This window comes from Trichogramma pretiosum, unplaced genomic scaffold (genome assembly GCF_000599845.2).
Source record: "Trichogramma pretiosum strain Unisexual culture from Peru unplaced genomic scaffold, Tpre_2.0 scaffold15, whole genome shotgun sequence".
NCBI lineage: Eukaryota > Metazoa > Arthropoda > Insecta > Hymenoptera > Trichogrammatidae > Trichogramma > Trichogramma pretiosum.
Window position 1 is genome coordinate 1519622 of NW_019641686.1, and position 21119 is coordinate 1540740.

Genomic DNA, 21119 nt, shown 5'->3' on the forward strand with positions numbered 1-21119 from the left:
GAAAATGAAAATTTTTGGAAAATTTGACCGAACCATTGAAATGCTGAGAAAAAAATACATCGAAATCATGTATTTGTTTAATTTTTAAAGAGAAATTAGAGTCGTGTCATACACAAGAATAGGGCAGTGGGTGCCGCGCGATGGCTGACGGCGCGGCGGCTAGCGTCATACCGCCGCGCGGCCGAGCGCCCGATGTTCACAGCTGTGTTTCACTAAGTAATAATCAATTGCACAATCTGAAAACTTGCATACAGTTAGGAAATTTTCTTAGCTTTCGATTGGGACTATTTAAAAAAATCTTAAAAATGGGCTTTTTGAGATATTTGCGTTTTAAACTTTATGTCAAATTTTTCCGGGGAAAATGGAAAATTTCGGAAAATCTGACCCCGCCATCGGAAAGCTGAGGAAATTTCCTATCGAAACCATTAGTTAGTTATTTTTTCTGAGTATATTTTGATACTTTTTACGTGAGTTAGAAACTGAGTGATTTCGCTTAATTGGGCCGCGCGGCGAAGCGCTAGGACACTTCGCATGAAATGCCTCATATTTTAATTCAAATTCTCATGTAATGCTAGACATTTATTTTTCATTTATGTTTTGAACTGAAAATGGATTTTAATATTTATAAAATCTCTTTCAATTGAAAAAAATTGTATTAATTAAAGTTATAGTTTGATCAAATTTAAAAATAAGTCAATATATTTTTTAGAAATAAGTCAGGAAGGGGAAGAAGATGAAGAAGAAGAAATTGTTGTAGCTAATCACAAAACAGTAAGTGAACAATCACGACGAAAATCGCGAATTGTTCGTGAGACTGAGGTCGCGTCCTCCACAGATCATAAAGAAGCTGCCAATCAATTACGGCCTCTGTTAACTTCGACTTCCTAGCCCAATAGTGATAATGAAAGCGGTGAAATGTTCGCAAGTAGCCATCCTACTTGGATTTAACTTGTACAAAAAAAATACTAAAAATCGAAAAATAGCTAGCGATTCTACATCATGTGCATTGTATATATATCTATTTGTGTTAAATATTGCATGCTATTCGTAAACATCGATTTTTATCTTCAAAAGAAGTAAAGTAGACAAAATAAACAAAAAAGTTTATGAATCTTGCCAAGGACGAAAGTAAAGAAATTCCTATTATATGTGCATACTACTGGAATCATGATCTAGTCCTATTAAATGTCTGAAGTAACGAATCAGTGAAAACCAAGAAATATGAGGTGCTTCGAAATCCTAAACCAAATTACTCTGCACCCGAGCTCGACTTTCAGCAACCCAAAGCTTGCCAGATACTAATTTGTGCAATATAAATACCACAGATTATAAACATTCATAAAGTTAAATCTTTATTATATGAATTATACTTTTGTCAACTGTGATTATCACATACCACCACGTAAGACAAAATATTCACTTATTTAATTTGAATTTGATTCGAATTTTTACTTTACATGATTAATAAAATAACATTATATTTTAAGTTTGAACCAATTGAATGGTACACAATTATTACCAAAATTTCACCCGAAAATTTAATCATAATAATGAATCAATTCTTCACTTCAATTTGTTTGAATATATTTTAAAATGTAATAATAGATTATAAAGACCTGTGTTGTAATCTTACAAAATTATGATTACTGTGTAAAAAAATGAATATAAGAGATATTTTGCGTCATTCAATATTAGTAAAAACTATTTTTCTATTAAAATTTAAGATTCGATAAACCCTGAGAGTGGTAAATCAAATATTTATTATGCTTTAGTAAATTTGAATGGACAAAGGTTATAAAAAATGACTTGATTAGTGAAAAACATATTTTCATAAGTATGATTGCGTGCATGGTTGAAATAAAATTTGATGAAATGTACATATGATGATTAAATGAACATTTTTTGGTTTTTATGGGGTATATTTTTTAATCTTTCAAGGAAAATACATTCCTTAGAATAATTAAACTCACTGTAATTCATACAGAAGTATATGCAAAATATTTCAAAGACACTTTTAAATTTATTTACAAACTTACTCAAATTTTTTAATAATTATAGTTCCTGCATTTTTTTAAATATTTCTCTTTGAATATACGTTCGTTTGTTAAATAGGTAGATATAATTATTCATGATTAGTAATGAACAATACGTACCAATTATTTTTCCTGAATCTATGGAATTTCAGTCTAACTAAAATTATCTATCGGATAAACATATCCCATTCAGATATTTTTCACTACTAATTTTTTTTTATCAAGAGCGTAATAAATTAAATATGTAAATAACCAAAACACCTTCAAGAACATTTTTCCACAGTAGAAAATTGGTTCAGAAGTTGGAGAATCAAAATAAACGAAAATAAATCGGCTCATATCACCTTCTCTCTCCGCAAGGACACGTGCCCTACTGTACTAATTAATAGAAATCCAGTGGCGTAATTTAAGGAAGTTAAATATCTTGGTATGCATTTGGATCGCCGACTTACATGGAGGACGCACATATGGACCAAAAGAAAACAACTGAACCTACAATTCAAGAAAATGTACTGGTTACTTGGAAGAAACTCTGAGCTCACTTTGGAAAACAAATTACTCCTATACAGAAGCATACTAAAACCTATCTGAAAGATTCCAATCTAAAGTACTCAGGAACATCGTTAATGCTCCATGGTACGTGACGAACGAAGCTATTAGAGGTGATCTGGAGATCCTATCGATAAACGAGGAAGTCCAAAGATTCTCATCCTCCTACAAAAACAGGTTGGAAAACCACCCAAACATCCTGTGCTCAACTTAAAAACGTGTTATTCGAAGGGTCAAGATTGAAAAAACACGTCTACCTTTGAAAATAAGAAAATAAAAATGTATATTAATTTATAAGGGCCCGAGTCACTGGACTTGAGCCCACACCTGTTTCCTCTCTATATGTTAAAAATGTTTGTTTATTGTTTTATCATAGACAGATTGCAAATAAACTAAATTAAAACAAAAAAAAAAAAAATATAAATAACGTACTGATTCTGTGTCTTTAACAATCCAAAATATTATGCCTGCCTACACAAACACAATGTATAAATATATATTAGAGTGTTCCTTAGTTTCCTGACCAAAAAAAATCATGCTGCTCGGGATGCTTTGACGTATTGATTTTTTTCCAAAATGCAAGATGTACTCGGAAAGTTCTATGAAACTCAGGCGTATTCTCTGGTTAATTAGAAACAATTTTTTACGAATAGCTTATTTCGCCAAATCCTTTCTTTTCAAGTTGAAAATTTTCGCAATAAAGTAATTTCTATTTTTCAATTAATTAGAGAGTTCAGAAAAATTTGAATAAAAATTTTTTATAGGCATACGGTGTCATGTTTAAGGCGGAAAAAGTTTAAGGCAGAGCGGAAAAGACAAAAAAAGATATAAATAAAAGTAAATAAAGGAACAATTTAATTTGTATATATGGGTTATTTTGACCGATGAGATAGGACAATCTGAAAATGGACAATTACAGAAATTGTATTTGAAAATAAAGTTCCAACAATTTTATATAAATATGAAACTTTACATCACTTAGCATTCATTCATGGTTTTTTTCGAATTGAAAATCGCGATTAATTAATTTTTTATGCTTATATTTTCTCAAGATTCTCATTGGTATTTCACATATTTATATAATTTTAATGAAGTTGAATGACAATCTTTTATAACTGTTTGATACTGTTGAATTTTGAAAAATTGAGTGAAAAGTGATATTCTTAAATTTTGATTCAATGTTAAGTAATTTATGAACTCTGAGATCAAAAATTATTGTATATAAAATTAGTAAAATTTAAACTATAGTTAATAATGAATACCATTATTGAAAAAAAAATATCAATTTATTAAAATATTTCAGGTTGATCTTCGACTAGAAATAACGTTAGTTCCTTGAAAATCCATACTGGATTCAAAAACAATTCTACTAAAAATGTATTCTCCTTTAGCTCTCCATTAAATGATTGTTCGTTTGAATAGTTTAATAAAATTTGCTCTGGGAATTTATCATGATGGAGAGTTATTGGTGTCCACGTTAATTTTGTTTTAAACAAACTAGTTCTAGTTGTACAGGTTTAATTTAATAGTATTTTTCTATTGAACAAAAAATCACTGAAAGAAGTACACTTTCAAAAATCGATCTTATAAGTACAGTAATCCCCGCAATTAGCGGTACTCAGTAATAGCAATTTCGCTTATTCGCTTTTTCGGCCGAAAAGCTGTTTTGATATTTTAAGAAAATATCATTCGCGGTTTAATTAAGAATTTCAATTTTATTCAGTAAACTTTTCGCAAGATCATTCTCAGCCTTATGCCAAGACATTTGTTGACAGTTGTAGATGCAATAATCGTTGAAAAGAAGTCGATTTAAGGACAAGTCATAGATACAACTATCAATTAACGTCGATTAAAAAAATTTACAACAGACGTTACCGTTTTGGTGCGTTAATTTTTTTCGTCCTTTGAAAACGTCTTTTATAATCATAACACCTTTAAAGGGTATATTTATCAAATAAAGAAACTCCGTGATGTATTTAACTAATAAGCTCTTGTGATGATGTTCATGAATAGCCTGCTTCCGCTCGTTGTGCTCAACATTTTTTTTGAAAATGCAAGATTCAATTGATGAAGCCATTTCCTCTGATTTCATTGGAATAAGAAATCTTAAACTCAAATTTCGTAATAGCTCTTTCAAATCTCAAAGAATTTCACAAAGACACTGTGCTTGGTGCTAAAAAACTCATATAACCAGCTACTTTATGAAAAAAATATAAAATATATGATCTCGGAACGTTCTCTTTGAGATCAGTGTTTTTGTATTCACGATTTCGGAATCCGCGCCATTTTCGGCAGAAAGTATTAACCGCCAATAGCAGGTGATTACTGTATAAACAGTTAAATTTCCCGAATTATATCTAATTGAATCATGTACATAAAGAAATGTAAGGATATAGCGATGAAACAGTTAGTTTTGATATCAAACAAACAAAGTTTTCTCCAATTTTGAGTTTCTGTTTTATATTTTTTCAGTTACAATCTAAAACAAAAAATTACAGGTATCGTCCTCGATCAGAGGAGTTAATCGAAGAGGAGCATAGTTAATATGTCGATCGATAACTTCCTGAAAACTTTGCGTGATATTAGTATTTGAATCTTTGATTTTCAAAAAATTTTTTATTTCATTTTTTCAAGTATATTATCTTTCGAGATGAGTTAACGTGAGAATCAATCATACATGATATTGGTGCTGAACCATTTGCAAATTTCTTTGAGCTGTTTTTTTCAAGTTATATTTCTACAGACAATATATCATTAATAAGCAGAATTATTTTACTTAAAATATGATAAAATGTCCAACAAAATTAATATTTGAACCTGTGTTTGAGATATACATTTCAAACACGGGGTAGCTTTAAACATTAGTTGAAATAAGACACTTAATAAAAGATGTTGATCGGAGGGAGTAACGCTAATCTTATAAAAAGTATTAATTAAATTTATTTCACAAAAATCATCAACTGATAACGTTTAAAAAATTATTTTTACTTCGACTGTAACATAAAAAATATACCTTTGCTGCTTAATTGAATTTTCACGAGAAAAAAATTTTTGCGTTTATTATTCGTTCGACTTAGCTTTAAAAAATATGGTATAGTAACGGTTTTTCGTATAAACTGAAATATTAAAAAAATTAATTAATTTTAAGAAAATTGTCAATTAAGTAAATGAAATATTGTTGTACATATGAAAAAAATTAATTACAATTTTTTTCATTTATAACGTAACTTTACGAAAATCCTTTATTACAAAGTATTGTGTATTATATATAATATTAAATAATATATAGATATATAAATTTTACTGAGTATTATTTTATAACGAACTATGAAAATTCTATGTCCACAAAGAAATCGCTAAATCAAAGTGACTCAATACTTAAGTTATAATTCAAATTGTATGTATAGAAATACTGTTCAAATGCTTGTCAACGTTCTTTCACTGTTGTAAATTAAGGAACAAAAATTGTTATAAGTAGAAGTATAAAAGTACAAGATGTCTAAAGCGGGTCTCAACATTTCTTTGACATTGTAGTATTATAATTCTTTATTCATCCTAAAAAAATGTTGGATTCATATCTCAGAAATAAAAAATATGAGGCTAAGAAGTTTAATGATTTTAGATATTAGAAAGAAATTAGATGCTAAAAGTGTATAAAGATTACGGCAATAAGTTATATTTTCATGAGTAAGTTCATATAATATTATTTTGTAAAAATTTAAACCTATAAATTATTATTTATTAGCAAAACTAATAATAGGGGCTTTTTTTCGCGGCATAGGCCTGTATACTATTTTTCATACACAGTAGCCCGAAAATAGCTCTTCTCGTTTTGCGCAGCGGCCGAGAAGTAATCACTTTCTGACCGCTGGTATGAAAATTCATTATTTTATTTCATGATATACGTAACCTTGAATTCAAATTTTAATTAAGGCTAGCAAAAATTTACTCGCATACCTAAAATACTCCTACAAAGTTTCTCCTGTGATCGATAGAACGTTGCATGAACGAAGAATACGTTTAATTTTTAATTATTTTTAGCTCTACAATTAATTATCAACTCCTTGGCCAACAGTTATTAAACATAAAATATTACGTTTTTGTACTCATTTGAATAAAACTAATAATTTTAAAAATATTTTTTGATGTCACAGTCTAGAATTGACACGATGAAAATGTATAAGTATAAAAATATCTACGACGCGACGAGGTAATCATCGAATTCTCGCTAATAATTGTGTTACATAATTTGATGTGAAATTTCTATACACAATTGCAAAAGTTGATGTTTTTTATTTAAAACCTTACTAAAATTTGTACATGCGTTAAAAATAATCAAATGTATCCAAAAAGATGATAATAAACATACGTGGATGTTACTTCAATTTTTTCCACTTTTTTATATTCCTCATAATTCGATTTATTTACAAAGACATCATAGACGATTTGTGATGATATTCATTGATGTGTAACGGCTGGACGGGAGCATGCCCGCAAATAAATATACTAATAGCCGGACGGCCCTCGTATGCAGGACTTGCACACGCACGAGCGCATACGCTGCCATATACACTAGATTGATTAAAAAAAATCTAAGTTTTTCAAAACCTCGATTATACAGTCTTAATATCTTCCATATGCCTAAAAATGAATCCCAAAAAATCCGGCACGGGCGGAGTTTCGCATAACGACTCGACAACAACGAGGACCCGCACGAGCAAGCTGTATGTATCTACTCCAACGTAAATCGGTATGACACACGTGCAGAAAGGAACGGACGTATGCACAATCAAAGCTACGGATAAACATGACAAATCTCGCAAAGCCGAAGACTGCTCGCGACATCCCAAGAATGAGAGCAGCAATAAAATTCACTCGTAAGGGACCAACGACACACATGTGGCCGAGGCCAGCACGAAGATGACTACCGGCTGGGTCGCGAGCAAGAGCGGAGGCAAAAGTCATTAAACGGCATTTTTACGATCATACGCGTAAGACGGCCCAAGTGAGCTTTTTGCATCCGTATAGATTGACTCGTAGATTTCGAGCGAGGCAATTCACCGGAAACAAACTTGTGTGAGCCTACCAGGCGAATTAAAAAATCGCAGTACTCCTCAAACGAGTGGAGATTGAAATGTCCTCTGACAAACATGTGCAAGTGGTGCACGGGGCCAGGCGACGGGACGAACCGGACACGGAATCCGGCATAAATACCGGGCCACAGCCCGGCCTCGGGGTAAATGTTTTGCTTATCGGGACTTACAAGGAGAGCTTTTCAGGTGCGGGTCATGGATTTGCTCCAGAATTTTTTTGTGGTCTCTTGGTACCCAATACTGAAGCTCCCTGTGCTTAGTTTGATCCAATGGGCCTTAGGGCCCATTTAGTAGAGGACTTTCCACATTATAAAAAAATCTTTGTTATTTTCTATATCGAAGTAGAAGTACTGAAACGAAAAAATGGGACGATCAAAAGTTTCAAAATTTTTCAAAGAATCTGCTTGAATTTTTTCAGAATTTTTGGGACCATCTACCACTCTTTTTACGAAATCCCAAAATCTACTAAAAAAAACGTCAAATTTGGACCTCTTGAATTAAGTGATAGGTGGTCCCAAAAATTCTGAAAAAATTCAAGCAGATTCTTTGAAAAATTTAAAAACTTTTGATCGTCCCATTTATTCGTTTAAGTACTGCTATTTCGATATAGAAAATAACAAAGATTTTTTTATAATGTGGAAGATCCTCTACAAAATGGGCCCTAAGGCCCATTGGATCAAACTAAGTACAGGGAGCTTCAGTATTGGGTACCGGGAGACCGCAAAAAAATTTTTGAGCAAATCCATGACCCGCACCTGAAAAGCCCTCCTTGTTAGTCGATTTCACGATAATCACTATTCAGCACTTGGCCGAATTCGCGAGTCATTCCGGGCTTACAATAGTGCATCCGCTATCTGTACGCGCCGCCGAGTAACACGACGAACATATTTGTGAACACGCGGTTAAGTGCGAGTGACGGGCATACGTGCGCCCTTCCGAACGCATAGTTTCCGAGGCTAGCGATAGCCGCCAGTGGTCCACTGCTGCTTGGCCACTACCCGGCGGTAGTGGCCAAGCAGTCCCGCAGCCACTATACCGAGTCGGCGAGCCCTCAACCCACCAACCAACAAGCGACCAGACACCAGGCCCAGCATCCGAACAGCCGAGAAGCCACAACCAAGAGTGTCATTGCCACTACCGCCGTTGGCCAAAATTACGCGTCACTTTGTAAGTGTAAGCCATTAATCTAATTAGTTGATAAGCTACTTCGGTTTTTTTTTGTACTATCATTCATAGTAGTGATACAAACAATAGAACAGCCTTGCGTGAACCAATACCTTGTGCCAATCATTTCTTCTACCTCACTCCACGGAGAGACAACGCGCATAGAGTCGAGTCGTTGTGTTATAGCGTCATTGAATAATTAAACACCGTTGAGCCTGTGCATATTAACTTTAGTCAACATATTATATTATTAATAAATAGATGGTCAAACCAACCATCACTATTGTGTTACATAATTTGATGTGAAATTTCTATACACAATTGCATTTGTCAATGTTTTTGATTTAAAACCTTACTAAAATTTGAACATGCGTTAAAAATTATCAAATGTACACGAAAAGGTGAATAATAAACATACGTGGATGTTACTTCAATTTTTTCACTTTTTTATACTCCTCATAATTCGATTTATTTAGAAAGACATCATTGACGATTTGTGATGATATTCATTGATGTTTTTCACCTTTAAATTAAGAATATCAAAAAGAGCATAGTCACTTAATTTGTCCTAATATGTGCGCGGAAAATCAACTATAACATGATGCGGCACATCAATTTTACAAGAAAATGTTTTCCTGGAAATGGCTCAATGAAGTTTAAACCTAAGGAATATTTAGAAGAATGTTGATATTTACGTAAGCACATCTTGGCGTATATTTGATTTGGAAATATCCAACGCACACTGGTAGTTAAATTAATTTATTGATACAGTGCTCATCATTTACATAGTAACAATTGTATCAGTCCGATGTCGCGAGGAAATCACTATTACTTTGAAACTTTACCCGAAAATGACAGGTATTTACTACAATATATAGAGATGAGCAATTCATGCATGATTATAATGCAAGAATGTAAGAATTTAAACTTGTAGTTTATAATAGATTCATTTTATTCACTGAAAAAGCATGTAATACTTAGAAGCAATCGATTAACACGTTTGACGATAAAAAGATTGATTGTTTGTAGTTAACATTATATCGAGCTAAAGATTTCAACTGTTAATTGACTGTTATTAAGCACGTATGAACAATACGTCTTTAACACTGCAAATATTTCATCTAGTTTCTTGCGCAAGGCCTTTGGGTTAGGTTTCGCTTAAAAAGTTTATTTTTAATTTAAACTGTTAAATATTACTTGGAAAAATGTTACGTGTGAAATCATGGAAACTATTATGGATGATTTTCCGTCGTTATTTAGACGCTGTTTGTATATTTTTAGAAACAAAGTTTATTTCAACTAAAGGTGCTATCATGTTGTTATTGATACTGATAAGAAGAGCGTTGTATCGCAAATGGAAAGCCCTAATGCGTTCTGTATACTGGTAATTATTTCTATGATAACAAAAGTTATAATTTAAATTTTTTTAAACATTCCTACTTTTAAATTAATTTTAAAGTTTTCAACTTATAAAACTGTTTCTGGCCTGACTTTATTTCTGCTCAGCTAAGCTCCATTTTTGCTAAATTTTGAATTATTTTTTATATAAGACCAAAATTAATATTCAAATAATATAGCTTTGTTAAACATTTTCGGATTATACAATCAATTTTTTTTTAATTTTAATTTTTGTTTACAATTAAATCACTGATATTAATTATTCAGCAAAAATAGAAGCAGACTTGTTATGGTTTACATCATAATAATGGGATTTGCAATTGTTCCTATTTACTCTACTGGTATAACTATATTTAGGATGCACCGTCCTTTTCAATCTAGCTCCCGTAAATAAAATAAAGAAGTGCAGGTTTTTGACGTTTTTTAAACGTTTTTCGATATTCTAGTATTTTTCTTGGTCGTTAGATTTTAATGTCCATTACAAAAGAGTAGGCGGCATCTATTGACATTCTGCGTAAGCTCAATGAATTTTTTACCTAGCTTTTTTTCTCTAAATAAGTCAGTCTTAAATATTCTATCGGACACATGCATTTTTTATAATATTACATATATTAAAATTCATTAGATTAAAAAATGTATCAATTTTATCATCTTTGGGAATATTTTGCAATTGGTATCACCGATTCATTGTTTAAAAAAATCATAAAAAACAAAATATTTAGCTCCAAAAGTTCAGATGAAATGACATATTATATATCGGCCAATTTTTTTTTTTTAAATAAATATTTTATCAAATAAATTTCAAATAATGAGAAATAGCGTTGAATCATTAATTGTTTGAATAATTTAAATAAGTTACATCTCCATTGTCATTTCATGTTATTTTGTATTTTATTCAATATGATATTCTTATAGAAATTGCATTGTAATTTGTGTTTGAAGTACTTAACATCGTCAACGACAGATGTTAAGATAGTCTAGTCAGATTTAATCTCTGACACGGGTAACTGACCGATAGTCAAACTATTATCGACTGAGCAGTCATATTTTTAAAAGAAAACCATTGCGCACCGTAATTCCCAGCTGAGTCTCTGCGCCCATTCGACAAACTCGCGGCGCGCAAGCTCGAATCGATCGGAACGGCGCCGACGTATCTGCGCATTGCAGCTGCCTGCTTTTGGTGTCACACTCGTTGGGCAAGCTATACACATCGAATTCTCTCTACCCAGCAAAATCCTGCAGGCAAGCTGAAGGATATCTAACCAAAAGCTCCGCAGTGTGCAAGAAGAGATGGTCGAGTAGCTATACGCCGGAGCTTGCGGCCCCTCTGAATTCGCCGTCCTATGCCGCGCGACTGAACTCAGCTCGATCGACATCTCCAAGCCGAAACGACGAAGGTGGATCATCGGCAGCGGCAGCAGGATGATCCTACCGTCGCAGGGTGGACGCGGCTTGGACTGCGACGCGATGGGCCTCGGCCTCGAGGACAGCTACTTCGCCCTGCAGCCGTCGACGCTGAGCTCACCGAGCTCCGACGAGTACGTCGGCGGACAGTTTCTCGGTGAGCCCTCGCTCGAACACAATCCCGATGCCAGCTGTTCGAGCCTCTTCTACTATTACTGGCATAAGTGAGTCGCTTTACACGCGTTGTTAAATACAATGTGACAGAGCTTTCACGCTAGAGCATCGAGCAGTAGTAGACCATTTGTTTTGTAGCCCACTCTTGTTTTTCACCATGTTTATTTGAACTTTCTTAATGGATGATGTAAGCTTGCGAGTAGATTGGCATTGCTGCTTTACGGCAAAGCCAAATAGAATAGGACGATTTTTACTGCAGTCGTTTTAGTTAGTCAAATCCACAGAAATCGCTTACAAAAATGTCTATGCATTACGTATAGACTCGTAATATAGTAAATATATCATTTTAATGATGCTGTGCATACTAAACTTTAATTATAAAGACCCATGCACTTGCTTTAAATAATGAAGAGTTTAAAATCAAGAGATTCCAGAATTTATTGAAAATGAGTATGTCCGAGGGAAAGTCGAGATCTATCTTATCGACAGTATACTTGTTACATGAAAAATAAGTGGCCTTTTTCTTAACATACGTCAAACGAATCAATTAAAATAGTATCGGAGATGCTATTTTTTTACTGATAAAATTTAAAATAGAATAAATAAACCACCAATTACAGGAAACTACCCAAGAAGTAGGTAATGTCGATTTAAATTTTTAATAGTACACTTCATTCGAAATTTAAAAAAAGTAACGTGAAAATCGTGCAGATACTTTGTAAATAATTATTAATAACATAACCTTAATTGTCAACTTTAATGGTTAATGCTTAGATTTGAATAAATCTTTGTTTTCCCAACGTAGCATCGAATGTTATGTCTTATCTAATCTTAGAGAAAAATATGAAAGGCGAGATGCACTTACGTGTGAGGCCGTCAAAAGCACGCGTAATCGTAATTAATTTCTTGGATGATTAGAGCACTGGAAAAATGAACTGAATCACTGCATAGACGCAATAATTATGCATGCAAGCCGGAGAGAACGCGAGAGTCATGTGCCACAGTGCCAATAACAAACTGCCGAAGATGACAAGAAATGCATGCATAAAATTTAAATTCATAAGAAACACACTCTTCCTCTCTTCTATCTCACTCGGTGGATAAGTGAAAAATTATTGTTTTCAGAATCAGCTGACTTCGGTGTCGATGTAAATAATTCAGTGCATTATCAGTTTTGTATCGGTGATCGGATAAATCTGCAGATGAGAGTGTCGCGGAGATAAATTTTCGCGTGAATATTCTTTGTTTATTTTAAAGTTTGAGGTACCAGTAAAAAATTCGTTCAATGGTCGAGTGACGACAATTGCCAGCTATAACCTAGATGTAAAAAAAGTCATAAACTTTTTCGAATTCACCAAAGTTCAAGCTGATTAACGACATAATCCTAGTCCTTCTCATTCATATCGGTACTCGATTGGACGATGCCACCCGTAGACTGCGATTGATCGTAATAATATTTCATTTGTAAGTGAGTCGCAGATGCACGATTACGTCAAGACAAAACGCGGCGTCGCTCGGCTTTCTGCTTCAAGTTTCTCTAATTCTGTGGCATTACGATTAAATTCGCAGACCCTACCGGACGAGAAAGCGATGGATCATAGGTGGCTTCATAGTGGCGGGCGCACTGCTGACGATCATCGTGGCCAGTAGTCTGTACGGCAGCAGCCATGGGACTAAAGAGATGGGCGAGCTCGTGCCACCCGACCCGGAGCAGCCGCCGCCGCCATCGGCGAGCAAACCTCGAGCTTTCAAGCGGGCCGCCGTTTGCGCGGACGGCCCACCTTGTGCCTTCATCGGCAAGTACGTCGCGACTCAATTTTACCGCTCGATCGATCCAAGGGAGCTTGAAATTGTATAATAACGAAATCGTTCGCAGATCGATGCTCGATCGGAATGGATCGGCAGTCGACGCGGCTATCGCGAGTCTCATTTGCAACGGCATCATCAACATGCAGAGTATGGGCTTGGGAGGCGGCTTTTTAATGACCATCTACGAGAGGCAGAACAATCGCATCTACGTATTGAACGCCAGGGAGGCCGCGCCAGCTGCGGCTTACGCGCACATGTACGAGGACAAGCCGAAATTTTCATCCCGAGTTGGTAGGTGTATCAAATGTGCATGATGTATGAGATATTCATACGAGTTGGATTTAATTATTGAATTTTTGTCACAGGTGGATTGTCCATAGCTGTGCCAGGCGAGCTTGCTGGTTATTGGGAAGCCCATCAAAGATTTGGAAAAATACCTTGGGCCGATTTGTTTTATCCGAGTATCGATTTGTGTGAGAAGGGTTACAACATGACGAAGCACCAGTGGAACTCACTTGGCTATAATAAAACAAATATTTATTCTGATCCAACGCTCAAGTAATTGTTTTCGTATAGAGGTTATCGATCGCGAGACCAATGTTTTAATATTCCTTCTTTGTTATTTTTTAGGGAAATGTTCGTCGACCCTAAAACAGGCCAGTTCCGTAAAGCAGGATCGTTGATAAGGCCAAAAAAACTGTGTGAGACGTTGAAAATAATCGCCGAACAAAATGCGACGGCATTTTATAACGGAACTCTGGGAAAATATTTGGTCGAGGACATCAGAAAACGCGGGAGTATCATTACGATGAAAGACTTGAACGACTACAGGTACGAAGCCGAATTTTTTTTCTTACGATCGAGTACATGTTGAACGAGACGATTATTTTTGTCAGGGCCAAGTGGGAAGATCCCGCGTCCACGGAACTTTACGGAGGTTACAAAGTTCACTCCGTTGGTGTTCCAGGAGGTGGAGCTTTACTCGCGTTCATATTGAACGTTCTGGATGAATTTCATTTGCAACCGAGCGACATCGCCGACACGAATTCGACCATTAAAACATATCACAAGATAATCGAGACGTTCAAATATGCGTTTGGTTTGCGAACGAAATTGGGTGACGTGGAAATGCCAAAGGTACGTCAATGTGCCACTTGATCCGCGTAATTTTATCATTCCCTTATTCAATAAAATTCGAATATAGTTTCAGAAAAACATAACGTCGAAAAATTTCGCTCACTCGATTCAGCGATGGATAAGCGACGAGAAGACGTACGGCGACGCATCGCATTACGGGGCCGAAAATTCCGGCAACGGCGAGGATCACGGAACCGCTCACATAGCGGTAATGAGCGAAAACGGAGACGCCGTGTCTGTTACCAGCACCGTAAACATCTAGTGAGTCGCGAGCTTTTTCTTTTCTCTTTCGCCTCTCTGATCCAAGTTATAAAGCAAAGCGTCGTTGTCGCAGCTTCGCCAGTGGCATCGTCAGCGAGAGAACCGGCGTACTGCTCAACGACGCCATGGACGACTTTGGTCTACCGGGCATATTGAGTTATTTCGGATTGCCGTCCAACGAGAACAATCACATAGCGCCGGGCAAGAGGCCCCTGTCGTCCATGAGTCCAGCCATCGTGCTCGACCGTAACGGCGACGTCAAGATGACCGTCGGAGCTGCCGGAGGCACTAAAATCCCGACTTCGCTCGCTCTCGTAAGTTGCCACGGAAACAACGAAGGTTCAAAAGTAAAATGTTTAGCCTACAAAGATTGCTTTTCTCTTTCGGCGCAGGTGATAGCGAGGTATCTGTGGCTAGGCAACACGATAAAGGAGGCGGTCGACGCGCCGCGAATCCACCACCAGCTCTACCCGATGCAGCTGTTCTACGAGTACGGAGTGCCAAAAGCAATAGTCGAGGGCCTCAAGGCCATCGGCCACAACGTGACCCGATATCGCGATCGCGGCAGCGTCGTCTGCATATTGACGAGGATCAACGGCACGATTTACGGAAATGCGGATTATCGCAAGGGCGGCGACGTTTACGGAATCAACTGAGAATGATACGACATAATTTAGAAAAATCGTAAAATCTATTCCTCCGCGCGCGAATCCGATATCGGCGACCCGGGCGAAGAAAGTTTATGAATATAAAGTTTCGCGTTGATTATATGTGTAAGCTTTTTTTCGCGCCGACAACGACCTCCTCTTCCAATTTTCACTCAATTCTTCCTAGTTGCGATTGTATAATGGTCAATGAATTATCGATTTTCGTAAAGTGACTCGTTTGTAAATAAAAAAAAATAGTAATAAAATTCAAGGCAGCGATAAGCGCTGCAATGAGATATGCAAGCACGCGACGATCGCGAATACTATCTCGTTTCAAAATAAATAAAGAGTCAAAATGTGCGCAGTCCAAATAATCATTGTTTTTATAGTATTATTTACTTTGTATTTCGTAAGGAAAAATGAAGAGTATTCCGTAGATTTGAAAGTTTAATTGCATAGAGAATAAGAGAACTTTGTTCGACTGTTGACGGTAGTAATATTTAGTTTGTTGAAAATAAAATGGCCAAAAACCTACTTGATTGTTCACCACCACTATAGACTCAATTCGAGAAGATAGTAAACAATTTTTAATAACTTACATATTGGGTTTTCATTTATTCCCTATTAATTTAGAAAACATTTCGAATGAACAATAATAAAGTCACAGGAGAAAATATCAAAAGCATTTCAAACGATAAGATCGAATGAGAAAAGGAATAAAAAATGTTATCGCTCTATTTTTTTGCTGCGCAAAAAATAACTCTCTGCCCATAAAAATCGTCGGAAAAATAAAATAATAAAAAAAAGCGTAATGCTCTTACTCACCGATTGGAAAAAAGGCTTTTGTTCGAGTTCAGCTATAACGCTGCAAATGGCTGCATTTTTCGACTGATAATATAGGCAGGCTCGGTCGTTTATAGGCCCGTATATGCGTCGATGAGCGGCAATCTGAAATCGATAAACATGCAATGGGCTCTAGATTATATATAAATAAATAGTAATAATAATCGTGAGTGTTATTATCGTTCTTTGCGTTATTTTGCTCGCGAAGAGAATAATTAAGATTAATATTATAATTCAGTGACATCTTTAGACTCGATCTTCGCTATCTTTTTTGCGATTCGAGTTTGAAAAGTCGCGCGAAATAGATAAAACTTTATGCTCCGTGTGAATGTTATTGCATACGATGTATTTCGAAATCGTAGCTAATATGAGTTTTTAACCATACAAATGGCACATGATACAGCCAGTTATATTACATCCGGTGTCAAAATCGACAACCTAATTATTTTCGTATACCAATCGTAATCAGCACAATAACGATTGATTGAGTGATGCAAACGCATCGGTATAACTTATGCACGTTTAAAATGCTACTATTGTCACAATTTGGCAAAGTAAGGAGTTGAAAAATGTCATAATTTTTTATTGTAACCCGATCTGTTGTTGCAGTGACTCATCCTCTATGACATCGGTGATGCATATTGGTCTTAAGTCGTTCAATATTTTTTCTATGTAATACGTGTCGCGTGAATTTTTACCCACAAGTACGTAAACGACCGAATTTAAATACGTAAAAAATTGATAATTTCTCGAAATTGAGTCAGTGGCGCGCGCAGCAATAGTAAACAGTATTGCACGATATTTTTTTCTGAATCACGCGAGCGCGTGAACTCTCACACACACACACGCGCGTAAGTGGCCGAGTTCGACGCTGCGCGTATATTCCCCGATACTCAAAAAAGTTACATCATTGTACACATCTCTGCTGATGAAATAATGTCGCGAATTTTACATCCGTACGATTAAAATCTATAATCCGGGGTAAATTTTGGACAAAGTTTTCATTCAACGTTCAAAATACGTTATGTTGGGGAAAACCGACGGTGATATTTCTATTATTATTTTGTGCATAAGTACAGGCTGTCGAGCACCGGCCGGCACCGGCATGCGTACATTGTTCGCCTATTCTTGTTTTTCTTTCGAAACAGATATAGACGTGCTACACCACAGAAGTTTGTAGGCAAAAACTAGCGGCAGCAACAGTCCAACGTACTTTTAGACGACTTCGTTTCGCATTATACTTGGTGCATCTACGCGTAATATGCGTGCTGAAGGTTAGCCTACTCGTGTATTGCGAGAATGGCGGTGCGCCGGTGCACCGCTGTGTGCAGCTAAGTTCCGCGCAGTTATATATAGGTAGTAGCAAGCGCTACCCCTCGTACAGATGGGAACCTTCTCGAATGTTCTACAAGATTCTTGATTATGATTATCGTAGATAAATTTTTATGACTGATTGCAAAATTCCATCACACGAGATTGAATTAAAGTAACTGAGTGTTGGTGATCACTCGATAGACACTTTGTAACGGCTTTGTTCTACGGATACATGTGGAGTATGAAATTTTCACAAATATTGTCCACCAAAATCTCAGTAACATGGTTTCAAATCGTTTAGAATGTAAAATCAATCCTGGCTCTCTTACTTCAATCTCACCCGAACAAAAATTCTGCTTCATAAAACGTATATATTACGCGTGTACAGCACGCGCAGAAGGTGCGAGTAAATTCGAGAAACTCGCGCGTCGACTTTTCCAGACGTCCGCGTGAGAGTCACATATTAATTTTTTGTAACAGGCACTCATGAGAATTATTAATATAAACTCGTCTTCGCATAGGTCGAATCGGTACATCGTCAAGGTGTGCGTTGGTTACAATTTTATCTCGGTCCCGAACGAGATTCGCAACGTCGCATGGGTCGCTCTGGTTAATGTTTATCGTGCAGCTGCGGCTCACGCCGTTGCTCCGAAGTGCGAGAGAAAGACGGACGTGATTAGTCGCACGTTTTCGCATGCTGCCCGCAAAATAGTGTCGAGCGTTGGTTCGATATAGCTATACAAGATACGGCAGCATGCGTGAGTGACATTTCGTTCGCTCTTGTTTACGTTTCGCTGCTCGAGCCGTATAATGCGAGCTTTATAATACACCTCGTTAAGCTTAGGTGCATTACAATAGATATCACTGAGCTACACGTAAGTATACGTCGATCTGAGACGATGAGCAAATAAATACTCGACTCGACATTATTTTTCTAGCGATGGAACTAAAATAATAATAGTAATAATATTATGATGATAATAATAAGAATAAATTGGAAGTGATCCAAGAGAAAAAATATATTTTAATGACACAAATTCGTGTACGATCGTGCGATTGATTTGGTTACGGTTCACGCGTTGTTGTCGTTCTCCCAGGCGCCAAAAGTTCAATGCGTTCGTTATTTTCACGCACAATGCTAGCATGTACACGTGTGTCGAGAGGAAATGCACGCGTAATGCACAAAATAGCGATAAACGAGCTCGACAAAAGCAACATACTACTCTATGCACGATTTATCTCAAGTATATAAACAATAAAGTCGTTGCATTTGTCTTCTCATTGAATCGAATCGCAGATGATCGATACCGCGTGTCTGTTATAGTAGTCAATCATAAGCTCTCACGTCAATTGTCATTTGTCAAACGGGTGATTTTTATTCCGTCTCCTATGTATGCAACTTGGAGAAAAAAGACGCAGACGGAAAAAGAGCACGAGAAGCGACTGATAATAAAAGGCAATAATACTATACGGACTTTATTGCAAGAATAATAATACGCGCAACGTAGCGAGAATTTTGAGATATATGCGGCGCGCGAGGAAGAGAACTGCATCGTCGCCTCGGTGCAGAAGACGCTGCGGCGACGATGATAATAATAAAACTCGTGCACACACCCGCTAAAGCGCGGGCACTTTATATTTAGCGTGTATAAAGTAAATTATCATTTCGCCTCGATGCAGTGGCCTTTGATACTTGTTTTTCTTGTCTTCCTACTTTTGCCGTAAATATACATAATGAAGAAAGAGAGAGAGAGAAATGTCGTCGGTGCGAATCGCGTTGGTATGTGAGCGAAGTAAATAAAGCCTCTCGCTCAGCTACTTTTTGATGCACAAATGTTGATTCGGCGTTGCAGCTCCAATTTCCAATTGACTCGATAAAAATAATAAAAAAAAAGGAAAAAAGGAAAAGTTCATGAATTTGTCAACAGTGCGATATTCGCATTGACGTGCGGCAGGGACTGTTTGTTATCAAGTATTATGCGAATACGTGTGCATACGAGCTTGGACGCTGCTGCGAATTCGACGCGTAATACTCGTTCGAGCGCCTATACATCTACAACACGTCTTTTTTTCTTCTTTTTCTTTGTTACGGCTATTTTTAGAATGAAAAACTGCGTATATCTTGCCGCGTACATATGAGCGTTGAGCAGCAGCGCGACACATAGGCCAACGCTGCATAATAGAACTTTTCATTTTTTATAAACAAATTCACTCGACAATGGTGAAATGATGGTACTTTATCGAGTTTCCGAGGAACGACATAAAAGTATAAGCGATCGTAAGAGCAGAAGATGAATGCAATAATTAATTCATTTTCCAACTAACGGTAGCGCGAATCGATTCGAACGTATATTCAAATCCACGATTGTAATGCTGTTTTTCTAGCTTTTTCATTCCTGCCTCTCATTTGTTATTTAATTATTCACCTACATGCATGTGAAAACATGCAATGTCAATATACCGATTGTGCGTACTAAATAGTACGAGCATCGAAACGACTGCCTTGGTTGGAGTCGTGACCGCCCACCACAGGATGATGAAATTTCGAATACTATTTTTCTCGACAAATAGGCGAAACACATGCAAATCGTATACCATTTTATATTAAACAAAGACGTTCGCTTCGTCGTCGTCGTTGGTTGCATTAGTAGAATACGTACCCAAAGTCGATCCAGTGCAGCTGAGATTCTCTATCGTAAATAAAAACAAAGCCAAGCTGCGCATGGGCCGAAAGGTGTACGTCTGTGTTTGCATGTATGTGTATATTTTGCGCTTGTGTATGCAATCCGTTCGAACGAGAGACAGTTCGCGAAAGAGTCCGTTGCGAGCTGAGCTGCTGCTGCTGCTGTTACATCGAGCTCGACTGCACATGCGCTCACAGAACTTTCCAGAAATGCGCCAAGTGCATGCGGCGCAGTTCACCGGTTAATTGAACTCAGCTGTGCTGAATTCGCACACCTATGATACGATATCGTAGACTCGTCACAACGAAAAACGTCGATTGTTACCGCGCAAAGTCGCGACAAAACCGTCCAACATCTTCATAATATTTAGAAAATCACGCCACTTGCTCGAAAAACACTACAGATCAGATATGCCATACATTTAGGCCTGTATATACACTTTGATTTGACAGCCACAACAGCAGCAGCGGCATCGGCTCGGCCCGCGAGAGGGGCGTCCGAGGGGAAGTTGAAAACAGTTGAGAGATCCGCAAGGGGTGGGGATGAAGCCGTAGCAGAGAGCAGATCCTACGTGCCGAATGCCGACGCTTATAAAACCAGCACTGCTCG

General features: G+C 36.7%; 3 protein-coding genes across 6 annotated transcripts in view; 2 read left to right on the top strand and 1 right to left on the bottom strand.

The window, feature by feature from the left end:
* The window catches only part of LOC106650114, a 38548-nt gene extending 36859 nt beyond the window's left edge, over window positions 1-1689 (top strand). Inside the window, exon 10 of the mRNA XM_023461245.1 lies at window positions 710-1689. Coding sequence (XP_023317013.1) covers window positions 710-888 — 179 coding nt within the window. The 3' untranslated portion in view covers window positions 889-1689. The remainder of the gene's footprint in view (window positions 1-709) is intronic.
* The window catches only part of LOC106650117 (phytanoyl-CoA dioxygenase, peroxisomal-like), a 60024-nt gene extending 38989 nt beyond the window's left edge, over window positions 1-21035 (bottom strand). Inside the window, exons 1-2 of one of the 2 annotated variants that reach the window (XM_014367939.2) lie at window positions 20487-21035; window positions 16495-16617 (exon numbers count right to left, since the gene is read on the bottom strand). The gene's annotated coding sequence lies outside the window, so the exon portion shown is untranslated. Of the gene's footprint in view, window positions 1-12680; window positions 12835-16494; window positions 16618-20486 lie in introns of those variants that run through there. The other variant, XM_014367938.2, reaches the window with a different exon arrangement.
* On the top strand, window positions 9619-16267 carry LOC106650115 (glutathione hydrolase 1 proenzyme-like). 3 transcript variants are annotated; one of them, XM_023461247.1, is made up of 9 exons: window positions 9619-9697; window positions 13385-13615; window positions 13692-13915; window positions 13990-14182; window positions 14255-14455; window positions 14521-14761; window positions 14829-15022; window positions 15096-15336; window positions 15415-16267. In XM_023461247.1, exons 1-9 carry the CDS (start codon window positions 9648-9650, stop codon window positions 15676-15678), a joined length of 1839 nt encoding a protein of 612 aa, XP_023317015.1. In that variant the 5' UTR covers window positions 9619-9647; the 3' UTR covers window positions 15679-16267. The 3 variants fall into 3 exon arrangements, with proteins under 3 accessions (XP_023317015.1, XP_023317014.1, XP_014223422.1); XM_023461246.1 differs by lacking the exon at window positions 9619-9697 and adding an exon at window positions 11219-11865; XM_014367936.2 differs by lacking the exon at window positions 9619-9697 and adding an exon at window positions 12366-12454.
* Window positions 21036-21119: the final 84 nt, after the last annotated feature.